Consider the following 12573-nt stretch of genomic DNA (forward strand, 5'->3'; position numbering starts at 1 on the left):
TGAACAGCAGTTTTCAGTTCTTTCCACAGATTCTCGATTGGATTCAGGTCTGGACTTTGACTTGGCCATTCTAACACCTGGATATGTTTATTTTTGAACCATTCCATTGTAGATTTTGCTTTATGATTTGGATCATTGTCTTGTTGGAAGACAAATCTCCATCCCAGTCTCAGGTCTTTTGCAGACTCCATCAGGTTTTCTTCCAGAATGGTCCTGTTTTTGGCTCCATCCATCTTCCCATCAATTTTAACCATCTTCCCTGTCCCTGCTGAAGAAAAGCAGGCCCAAACCATGATGCTGCCACCACCAATGTTTGGTGTGTTCAGGGTGATGAGCTGTGTTGCTTTTACGCCAAACATAACGTTTTGCATTGTTGCCAAAAAGTTCAATTTTGGTTTCATCTGACCAGAGCACCTTCTTCCACATGTTTGGTGTGTCTCCCAGGTGGCTTGTGGCAAACTTTAAACAACACTTTTTATGGATATCTTTAAGAAATGGCCTTCTTGCCACTCTTCCATAAAGGCCAGATTTGTGCAATATACGACTGATTGTTGTCCTATGGACAGAGTCTCCCACCTCAGCTGTAGATCTCTGCAGTTCATCCAGAGTGATCATGGGCCTCTTGGCTGCATCTCTGATCAGTCTTCTCCTTGTATGAGCTGAAAGTTTAGAGGGACGGCCAGGTCTCGGTAGATTTGCAGTGGTCTGATACTCCTTCCATTTCAATATTATCGCTTGCACAGTGCTCCTTGGGATGTTTAAAGCTTGGGAAATCTTTTTGTATCCAAATCCGGCTTTAAACTTCTTCACAGCAGTATCTCGGACCTGCCTGGTGTGTTCCTTGTTCTTCATGATGCTCTCTGCGCTTTTAACGGACCTCTGAGACTATCACAGTGCAGGTGCATTTATACGGAGACTTGATTACACACAGGTGGATTGTATTTATCATCATTAGTCATTTAGGTCAACATTGGATCATTCAGAGATCCTCACTGAACTTCTGGAGAGAGTTTGCTGCACTGAAAGTAAAGGGGCTGATTAATTTTGCACGCCCAATTTTTAAGTTTTTGATTTGTTAAAAAAGTCTGAAATATCCAAAAAAATGTTGTTCCACTTCATGATTGTGTCCCACTTGTTGTTGATTCTTCACAAAAAAATACAGTTTTATATCTTTATGTTTGAAGCCTGAAATGTGGCTAAAGTTCGCAAAGTTCAAGGGGGCCGAATACTTTCGCAAGGCACTGTATATTTTTATATATATACAAGAAGGAGAAAAATAAGATAAATAATCCCCTTGTTTAGAGAGAAACATTTAGATAATTATTTTGTAAAGTAGTAATATGTTGGATGAGTGTATTGGAGGCAAGTCGCCCCCCCCGCTAGGGGTAACTGACCCCTGGGGATATGTTACCCCTTTATGGTTATGAATGTATTTCTACCATTAATTTAGACATTTAGTGTGTGCTAGTTTATGTTAAGCTTCTAGGTAGCATTTACATTATTATTTTTTATTTTTTTTACATTTAACCTTTATTTAACTAGGCAAGTCAGTTAAGACCAAATTCTTATTTACAATGACAGCCTACCCCAGCCCAACCCAGACTACACAGGGCCAATTGTGCGCCAATCACAGCTGGATGTGATGCAGCCTGGATTTGAACCAGATACTGCAGTGATCCCTCTTGTATTGAGATGCAGTGTCATAGACTACTCTACCACTCAGCAACCACACTAGCAGTAAATGCTAGTTAACATAAGATGCTAGCAGTGCTAGCGAGCAACCTTACTACAAGATCATTTGTGGTAAAATATATTAAAAAAGATAACATACCTTAATTGCAGTTGTAAATGTTTCCACTAGTGACTGATAGCTTTACTTTATAGCCTTTTAGCTATTTTACACAGCATTTTATGACATATAGTTTTATAGCTAGCTATGTGTTTATTTTAATTGTATTTTTATTATTGTTTTGTTGGTTATTTTCATTTTTTAAAATGTACCCCCTTTTTCTCCCCAACTGGTAGTTACAGTCTTGTCCCATCGCTGCAACTCCCGTACAGACTCAGGAGAGGCGAAGGTCAAGAGCCATGCATCCTCCAAAACACGACCCTGACAAGCCGCAATTCTTCTTGACACACTGCTCACTTATCCTGGAAGCCAGCCGCACCAATGTGTCAGGAGAAACACTGTCCATCTTGTGACCATGTCAGCGTGCATGTGCCCGGCCCGCCACAGGAGTTGCTAGAGCGCAATGGGACAAGGGCATGCCAGCCAAACCCTCCCCTAACCAATTGTGCATCACCACATAGGTCTCCCGGTCATGGCCAGCCTCAACACAGCCCGGGATCAAACCCGGATGTGTCTAAGGCATTGCAGTGTCTTAGACAGGCTGCACCACTCGGGAGGACAGCTAGCTACATTTTTAAAAGAGAGCTTTTAAATTGGCACCTTTTCCCCCTGCAGGTTAATAGGGTTAGGGGCCATCTATTAGATTAGTGGTTAGGGTTAGGGAGGGTTTTGGATAAGGGTTAGGGGCCATCTGTTAGATTAGGGGGCAGGGTTTAGGTTAATGGTCAGTTCCTTACAGTTCCTAATATAATTTCATGTTTTTATTTCCATATGAGAATATACAAGAAGAAAACAGACTGTGGAAGCTATGTCTCTGAGATGATACAGCATGCCCTGAAGGCAGTACAAAATGTGCAGAACTTAAAGGGGGCTACCAGGGTGTTCAACATTCCACCAAGAACCCTACGGTCTACAGAGGAAAGGAGGTGAAAACCCCAGGAATCAGCCAAATGCGCAGAGTGCCAGTCTTCTCTTCCATGTAGGAAAGTTACCTTGTCAACCACATTCAACAAACGAAAAGAGCCCTATTTGGTCTAACATCATGGGACTTGAGAAGACTCGCCTTCGATCTGGCAGAGAGGATGGGAATCAAGCACAGGTTCAGCAAAGGAAAGGGGTATGCAGGGGTGGATTGGTTCAGTGACTTCATGAAGCTCAACCCTCAACTGTCAGTTCGAGTACTGCAAGCAACCAGTCTTGCGAGGGCCTTGGGCTTTAATTAATAAGCTTAAGGTTGACCAGTTTTTTTACGGCCTAAGAGGACATTTTAAACAGGATCATGGACATCGGGCCAACGAAGATTTGGAACATGGACGAGACAGGAATAGGAAACATCCAGAAACCGTTGCCAGTGGTGGCCACCAAGGGAGTAAAATAGGTTTCACGGATGACTAGCACAGGAGGTGCTTCACAGTCACAGTAATTTGTACTATCAGTGCAGCGGGGCAGTACGTCCCGCCCCTCTTCATCTTCCCCCAGAAGACGATGAACGAACACCTGCTGGTTGGAGCACCTCCAGGGTCCATTGGAAGGGTGAGTGACTCTGGCTAGGTGGAAAGTACCATATTTGTCGGCTGGCTCCACCACTTCGCCCACAGTGTTGGTTGTACCCCTGAGGAACCCCACATCCTCATCCTCGATGGGCACCACTCCCATAAGACCCTGGAGGCTGTTCTGACAGCAAGAGGCCATGGAGTGATTCACATCACTCTGCCACTCCAATGCAGCCACAAGCTGCAGCCGTTAGACCGTACCATCTTCAATATATATTTGCATATACTGATTAGAAGTGTTTATTGTACCAATACTCATGTGTTCTTGTTATTTGTTTGTTTTTGTTTAAACCAACAACCAACAGATGCAGCTGCAGCAGTTCTATTGGAGTTGTCCCCAAGGCCGAGGATCCAGGAGGCGAGACCAAGGAAGAGGAATGCAGAGTCTGCGGCTGTACTGAAAGCCTCACCTTACAAAAGGATGCTGGAGGAAATTGCTAGACAGAAACATCAACAAGAGGAAAAGAGAGAGAGTAAGAAAACGAAGCAGGTTCTTCAAAAAAAGGTTGTCTCAAAGAAGGTTGTTGCAACACAATTAATTAAGTAACAATTTATTGTTATTAAAAGTTATTTCTCAATGTTATTAGTTATATTCCATTCCAATATTATATACCAATGCATTTTTATGAATTAAAAACAGCTATTGAAAACCTTTTGCTCTTGAATGTCATTTTAAAGACTGCTGGGATTGTAAAATCTTGCATTATTCCAATAAAATGTAGTGCAATTGTACATAATGGATTGTAAGGAAAAGGAACAACAATGAAATAACAAAGAAGATGAATGTGCAGGTGAGTTAAAAAGAGGGACTTTACATCAAATATCTGTTATTAAGGCTGTGTAAGGGAGGCGAAGTCAGGTGCAGGAGAGCAGAGTAGAGTAAACAGGCACACTTTTATTCCGATCAACAAATAGGCACAAAATGACATCTAAGTGCCCAAATTACACGGAACAATAAACAAAAGTATAGCGTGTGAACATACACCATTAACAATAAACAATCACACACAAAGACCTGGAGGGGAACGGAGGACTAAATACATGTAGTGTGATTATGGAATGAAAACCAGGTGTGTATGAAACAAGACAAAACAAATGGATATATGAGAAATGGAGCGGCGATGGCTAGAAAGCCAGTAATGTCGATCGCTGAACGAACACCGCCCGAACAAGGAGAGGAGCCGACTTCGGCGGAAGTTGTGACAATCTCCTCATAGTACAGATATTAATTGTGACATGTCGAACACCATTTTCCCCCATATTTTATTTAAATATTTAAAATAAGACAACTAAACTTCGCTTTTAAGTATTACTTATTAAAGAATTTCTAAATAAAACTGATTAAATGGGGGATACTTTAACCCTGGTACTTTAAAAAAGCGCCCCTTCTCTAAAACCAACATTTCATGAAATGTAAACTGAAAAATGTAAACAATAACCATTTTTTCCCCTTTAGAGTTTATTTGCCTAAGCATGACCTTCGTCCACATACCAATTGTTTTTCTCCAAACATTGCTTTTTTTGTGTCAGCAATTAAACATTGTCATTAGGGGGGGCTAGTTACCCCCTAGTAACCTACAAATGTGTTGAGGTGAGCTTAACTCAATCCAACAGGGGTTTCTGATCCGACAAGCCTCAGAGTGAGCAATTCAATTCAATCGGCCCAGGACAGAAATAATGAAATATTACAATATTGGGAATACAATTGTATTTACGTATATTGTCCAGAATATGACATGAAGTGAGGCACCACTCAAAGATTATTCCACACTGTAGTTGCATTGGGAGTTAATTGAGTTGAGATGATTGATGATTAGAGCTGTAGGGGAACTGATGCTTTGGGGGAACGGATGTTTGTGGATTCATTCACATGCTAGGCTGATAAACATCTTGGAGACAACATATGTGGAGTTCAGGCCAAGTTTATTATGTTATTTTACCATCAGATGGAAGGGAACAAAATCAAATAGAACACCCTCTCTCACACACTTTGGTGGAGTCTGTGAGTTTTATTGTGCAATTATTGATGTTTCACTTTTTTGATCCTGCTTCATACCCAGTTCATAGATAAGTTGCCGACTTCCTGCTCTGTACATTGGCTGTGTCTAAAAAAATACATTATTCCCTTTATAGTGCACTTTACCAGGGCCCATAAGGCTCTAGTCAAAAGTAGTGCACTATATAGGGAATAGGGTTACATTCGGGATGTGACCTGTGTATCTGGAGGAACTAGTAGAGAGGACGACATCAAGTGTTATATTTTAATTAGCATTGATAATTGGATGCTCGGAAGGCACCATGCCAATACTAGTTGAGCACATGCTGCTTCTATCTTCTATAAGGAAAGGATGGTTTAGTGTGATGCACACACACACACACGTGCGTAGCTTCTGATTACAGTCTGCTTGTATTATTTCCAGCGGTTGTTCGTGCCTCCATTCGCAGTGGTATGGTGAGTAATATCAATGGAAGCGGTCATGTTACTCCACAGCTTGCAAAGTACAACATGTTTTGGTCACATATGAATGTGATTTCAAATATATTGGCAGAGTAGGCCTATTTAGTGTTTAAATTATTTTGTCCTGGTATGACATCGGACATGTTTTTATCCACTCGGCTAAAGACAGAGATTATTTCCTCCATTTATAGCGCCCATGCCAACTTTCGGGTCAGTCCTTCAAACGAAGTTTCAGCACCAAGGATAGCTCATCAGCCACTTTAGCACGGCAGAACGAGGACAGCAGAGGAAACCTCGCTTCATATCCCAAATTAAGTTAAACGGTCCTTGAATAGAATAGAGTTGCTTCAAAATGTGTTTCTGCTTACGATGCATTGCGCGATCAAACCTGCAACGTGATATATGTATTAGGTGGATATATGTGGATATATGTATTTCGTGTCAGGATATGCAACGCTGTTAATTTACTGTTCAGTCATTTGGATGCTGATAAAACTGCACTGAATGTACAAGGACTCTTTGGAAATGAAAGAAGAGTACGGGTGATTTTGCCGAACCACCAAAAGATCCCTGCGCTTTAGTTTAGCCGTATCAACAGCACGTGCCTTTTCACGTCTTCACTAAGCTTGTTGAGGACGGAAAGAGAATTCGAGCCCTTCTCTCTGAAAATACAACTGGAATGTACAAACTTGTTCTGAGAAGTCGTGGCAGAATGCATATGCTTTAGCCTACTATATGGAAGAAAAAAAAAATGTGTATTATGGATAAGGAATTATTGTTAAATGTGTTTGCGAGCTCTCTCTTTCATATATTTTCATATTTTTTTGCGCTTGTTATTGACATTGTATGAACATGTTAACTTATTTTTATTATCGTAAAAACGTGTTTTGAAGATTTTTCAGTCATAGTCGAAAAAAAGTCAGACATTTGTCATGTGCCCTACATGGAAAGGTGAACCAGACAACGACTATTGGATTCGGAATAGCAAATAATTATTATTTGAAATTACGTTTAACCTAACTACATTTAGAGTTTCAAATAGATAGGTGACGCTTTTTCTACAAACAGTTATGACATTTGCCCTGTTTGGAAGTATGGTGAAGTGGATCTTATGGATCTTGGTCTCATTCGCCCTGTGCTGGACATGTGTTAACGCACAGGTAAGAAACAAAACGTAGTCCTAATTGTTCAGCTGTGTTCAGAATAGGACAGGAAATTTCCGATTTTTTTAAATTAGTGCATTATGTTTAGAATAGTATAAATTGCCAAAGTTTAACATTGAGTCGGCAAACAATTTTTATCAGCTGTGGAAAATCATATTTATATTTTCACAATGAATCAAATATTTAAGACTCCGTTCCCACTGGGCACAGGCGTTAATTCAATGTATATTCCACGTAATTTCATTGAAATGATCGTGGAAACAACGTTGATTCAACCAGTCTGTGCTCAGTGGGTTGTCATTCAGTTGTGAAAATTCACTCCATTTGTCATCTCATTCATACAATGAGAAATCTGAAATTCGTCATCAGCGGGCAGCAGGCTCACTGATCTTGTTCAATTTAGAGACCCCTGTTATAATGTAGGTATTATGGAGACAGTGTTGATATTCCCCACCTCACTGAATGCAGTGTGTGACTCACTATTGTACAGTGCTGTGAAGGATGTTGTTTCCTTGTGTTTTTCTACATGTAATTACAACATTTGTGATGTTTACTCAAATAAAAGACAGGATAGATACCCCGTATTTTTGCTTAGAGTGTGTATGATGCATCTAATTAAGGGATTGTGGTGTATATAATTATCTGTGCTCACTGTTAGTCAGTAGTGTGGTTTAGTTGTGCTTCAAACTTATCAGCCATGCACTGTAGAGAATGGAGTACAACTCCTCCTCATGATCTCAAATACGTTTCTTAAGACACATGAGATCAACTTTGCAGGCACACATGTGGAAATAGAAAAGATACAGAATAGGCCATAGATGAGTGTAGGATATGTACTCATCTTTGCACATATTAAACCGTAATAATTGTAATGTCTGATCAACCAGTACCACCTCTCACATCTGATCAGCCAGTACCACCTCTCCCCCACCTTGGTGACTGCAGAGTCTCTCATTCTGCCTCTATGCATCTCACGTAACAGAATGATAACCATTGTTAACCATCCTCCTACAGAATATTTATTACGTATGAACTCCCCTCTGAGTATTCTATAAGAGGTACTCGTGCTGAAGAAGTATATATATTGAAAATTATAATATTCTAAAATTGATGAAATTGTTATTTTTCTCATCAAACTACAGACAATACCACATTATGACAAAGCAAAAACAGTTTAGACATTTTTGCAAATACATATGAAAAAAAAAAAAACTTAAATATCACATTTAAAATAACTATTCAGACCCTTACTCAGTACTTTCTTGAAGCATCTTTGGGGGCGATTATAGCCTCAAATCCTCTTGGATATGACGCTACAAGTTTGGCACACCTGTATTTGGGGTGTTAGTCCCATTCTTCTCTGCAGATCCTCTCAAGCTCCGTCAGGTTGAATAGGGAGCGTTGCTGCACAGCTATTTTCAGGTCTCTCCAGAGATGTTCGATCAGGTTCAAGTCTGGGCTCTGGCTGGGCTACTCAAGGACATTCAGAGACTTGTCCCGAAGCAACTCCTGTGTTGTCTTAGCTGTGTGCTTATGGTTGTTGTCCTGTTGGAAGGTGAACCTTCGCACCAGTCTGAATTCCTGAGTGCTCTGGAGCAGGTTTTCATCAAGGATCTCTCTGTACATTGCTCTGTTCATCTTTCCCTTTACCCTGACTAGTCTCCAAGTCCCTGCCACTAAAAAACATCCCCACAGCATCATGCTGCCACCACCATGCTTCATCACACCAGAGAATCTTGTTTCACGTGGTCTATGAGTCCTTTAGGTGCCTTTTGGCAAACTCCAAGCGGGCTGTCGTGACTTTTACTGAGGAGTGGCTTCCATCTGGCCACTCAATCATAAAGGTCTAATTGGTGGAGTGCTGCGGAGATGGTGGTTCTTCTGGAAGGTTCTCCCATCTCCACAGCGTAACTCTGGAACTCTGGAACTCTGTCAAAGTGACCATCGGGTTCTTGGGCACCTCCCTGACCAAGGCCGTTCTCACCCGATTGCTCAGTTTAGCCAGACAGCCAGCTCTAGGAAGTGTCTTGGTGGTTCCAAACTTCTTCCATTTAAGAATGATGGAGGCCACTGTGTTCTTGGGGACCTTGAATGTTGCAGAAATGTTTTGGTACCCTTCCCCAGATCTGTGCCTCGACACAATCCTGTCTCGGAGCTCTACTGGCAATTCCTTCGACCTCATGGATTGGTTTTTGCTCTAATATGCACTGACAACTGTGGGACCTTATATAGACAGGTGTGTGCATTTTCAAATATTTTCCAATCAATTGCATTGACTACAGATGGACTCCAATAAAGTTGTAGAAACATGTCAAGGATGATCAATGAAAACAGGATGCACCTGAGCTCAATTTCGAGTCTCATAGCAAGGGCCTGAATACTTGTGTAAATAAAACATTTATGTTTTTAATTTTTAATACATTTGCAAACATTTCTAAAAACCTGTTTTCGCTTTGTCATTATGGGGTATTGTGTATAGATTGATAAGGAAAAAAATAATTCAATACATTTTACAAGAAGGCTGTAACATAACAAAATGTGGAAAAATCAAGGGGTCTGAATACTTTCCGAATGCACTGTACCTCTGCTCTCTCCTATCTCTCTCACAGTATAACGGAATCCCACACAGTAGCCTTGGGATCACTGAATGTATGACCTGTTTGGAATGAGCACTCCCTCACCTGCTTGGCTGCTACAGGGTAAAGCGATATCAGTTTGCCCTGGAGAGAAACAACTGTCCACAGGTGTCAGAGAAGGGGACTGTCAGTTATGACATATTAGTAATTTATATCTACTGCAGAGTACCTTAGTGGAATGGCGAGGGTTCAATGAACCACTCTCGCATGATGAGTGACCTTGGGTCCAGGCTATGATGAGTAACCTTGCCTGAAACCTGAAGACTTGAATTCTCTCCCCAAGTTAATGCTTAAGGCTAAAACAGTAGTGTAGAGTGCAGGAGACTGTAACATCAGCTTGAGAGGGGTGCAGGGGCCAAGTGGCAATTGTGATAGACAGTGGGATATGCCACATATCGTCACAGCCTGTAATTATAATATCTATCCATTCCATCTGCTCATCAATGAAGGTTTATGGTCCCAATGCTCCCCAGTGCTCCACATGCCCCTTGGGCAAGAGATGTTCATCACAGATAGCACACATTCGCCTTCCTATCATTTCCATTTCCATTAGATGCTCCTAATGTGTCTGTGTCTGTAACTGTTGAAGTTGTTAGCATCTATGAGGTTGACCCCTGGTCAACACCATTCAATAATTTACTGTAGGTGTACATGTAATGCAGACTGCCAGTGAGATGTGAAGGGCCATTCAGCTCCAGGCCTTGATGGACAATGTCAGTTATTTTTCCAGGAATATACTTGCAATTCAAATCAAATTTGAAGATATGCATGTGGTCTGTGTGCCATTGAAAAATGTGTTCTGTATGAAGACATACACCATCTAAATAGTGATTTCCATGGTAATATAAAACACATGGAAATAATGTTATTTTAAAAGGATATACAACCACAAACAAAAAGGCAAACTCTTGCAACTCCTTTCTTGTCTGTATGTCATGGCAACAACCAAACTTTACCTTCTGAGAAAAATCTATTATCAAAATGAAAATAAATGAATAATTTATCTTGACTCTGGTTCATGCCATTCAATGAGTCATCCACATCCACAAATCGTTTTCTTAACTCAAAAGTGATATGGCATTTGAAGACACCGTACAGTAACTGAACTCAAAAGGGCATAGAGTCATTCAAAGTACTTTAGGCTACTTTGGGCTCCCAGGTGGCGCAGCGGACTAAGGCACTGCATCTCAGTGCTAGAAGCATCACTGCAGACACCCTGGTTTGAATCCAGGCTGTATCACAACAGGCTGTGATTGGGAGTCCCATAGGGCGGCGCACAATAGGCTCAGCGTCGTCCAGGTATGGCCGGTGTAGGCCGTCATTGTAAATAAGAATTTGTTCTTAACTGACTTGCCTAGTTAAATAAAGGTTAAATTCTAATGAAAAATAATTGAGGAAAGCATACACATACTTAGAATATGTTTGTTATTCCATAAGGCACAAATATAACAACAGAAGAAGTTCCAAAACTTTTGAAGTAAATATCCTTCACAAGATGGTATTGATTGTGCATCCTGTATTGTTTGAACACGGTTCAATATTTTGTGTGGGATTTGAAAGGGAAGCATTACTTTAATTGTTATTGGGTTCAAATACATGTGTATTTGAGTATCTGGTATTTAAAATACTAGTATTTTCAAAAACACAGCCCAAAACAAGTACTTTTATTTGAGTATTTGACTCGTTATTTGTAATATATATATATATATATATATATATATTACAAATAACGAGTCAAATACTCAAATAAAAGTACTTGTTTTGGGCTGTGTTTTTGAAAATACTAGTATTTTAAATACCAGATACTCAAATAGTATAGTATTTGCATTTAATGTATTTGAAAATAGTATTTGAAATAAAAATTTGAAAATACTCTTCAATACAATTTTGTAAGATATATATATATATATATATATATCTTACAAAATTGTATTGAAGAGTATTTTCAAATTTTTATTTCAAATACTATTTTCAAATACATTAAATGCATGGGAGTGTATTTGAGTCAATGGATGAGTATTTTCAAATACATTAAAATATTCAACCACTTGCCTTTTCAAATAAAATATATCTGAGTACTTACTTTGAATATACATGAAAGAAATTCATATATTTGAAATTGTATTTAAACCCAGGTCTGGTTGTTATGTGGGTGCATTGTTATAAATGTTTTCTTCATGTTAACCATTTCCGATCTCTTTGCATTTCCAATCTCTTTCATTACTTGTGACCAACCTTTATTTCGCTGTGTGAAATACTGTAAGGCCGTAATCAGAACATAGGTATTTGAGAACATTAGACAACCACTCAGAAGAGGTGTTAACTTAGTATTTTTTTTGTCAGAAACTTGTAACTTGTAAACCTCTATTTATCTCAGAAGAATGTGAGACTGACACTAGCCACTGCTTGTCGTCTGCAGGGTGGATCTGATGAGAGTCTGACAGCAGAGGAGCAGATGTACATTCTGTATGACATTAAACTCCAATGCCACCAGAACCTCTCCACCCGCGACCCTGCAGGTAATAACAACATATACTGTGGACTGTAACCTTAAACCTGCCTTAACTTGACATATCTCTGTGGTGCTGTATTGCTTCTGTGAGTCATAGTTAAGCAGACATACTCTAAGTAAATACGTTTTCCCTGAAACCAACGTGCATGTGGTAAAATAAGACGTCTGCCTCCTGACTGACTTCCAGAATTACAATGCAAGTCAAGGAAATAGTAAATCAGTATGCAGTATGGACACTGTCTCGTTGGCCAAACGTTATATCCTAATTTGACTTTGGGCAGGTCATGTTGTTCTTGACATTACTGTCTCATTACCATCTCTACACACTATCAAATCAAATCAAAGATTATTTGTCACATGCACAGGATACAGAAGGTGTAAATGGTAGTGAAATGGATACTT

General features: G+C 39.9%; 1 protein-coding gene across 1 annotated transcript in view; it reads left to right on the plus strand.

Moving 5' to 3' along the window:
- Nucleotides 1-4181: 4181 nt before the first annotated feature.
- LOC110520205 (parathyroid hormone 2 receptor-like) overlaps nt 4182-12573 on the plus strand; it is a 104112-nt gene continuing 95720 nt past the window's right edge. Inside the window, exons 1-2 of the mRNA XM_036964950.1 lie at nt 4182-4193; nt 12037-12178. Coding sequence (XP_036820845.1) covers nt 4182-4193; nt 12037-12178 — 154 coding nt within the window. The remainder of the gene's footprint in view (nt 4194-12036; nt 12179-12573) is intronic.

The sequence above is a fragment of the Oncorhynchus mykiss genome, chromosome 3 (genome assembly GCF_013265735.2).
Source record: "Oncorhynchus mykiss isolate Arlee chromosome 3, USDA_OmykA_1.1, whole genome shotgun sequence".
Lineage (NCBI taxonomy): Eukaryota > Metazoa > Chordata > Actinopteri > Salmoniformes > Salmonidae > Oncorhynchus > Oncorhynchus mykiss.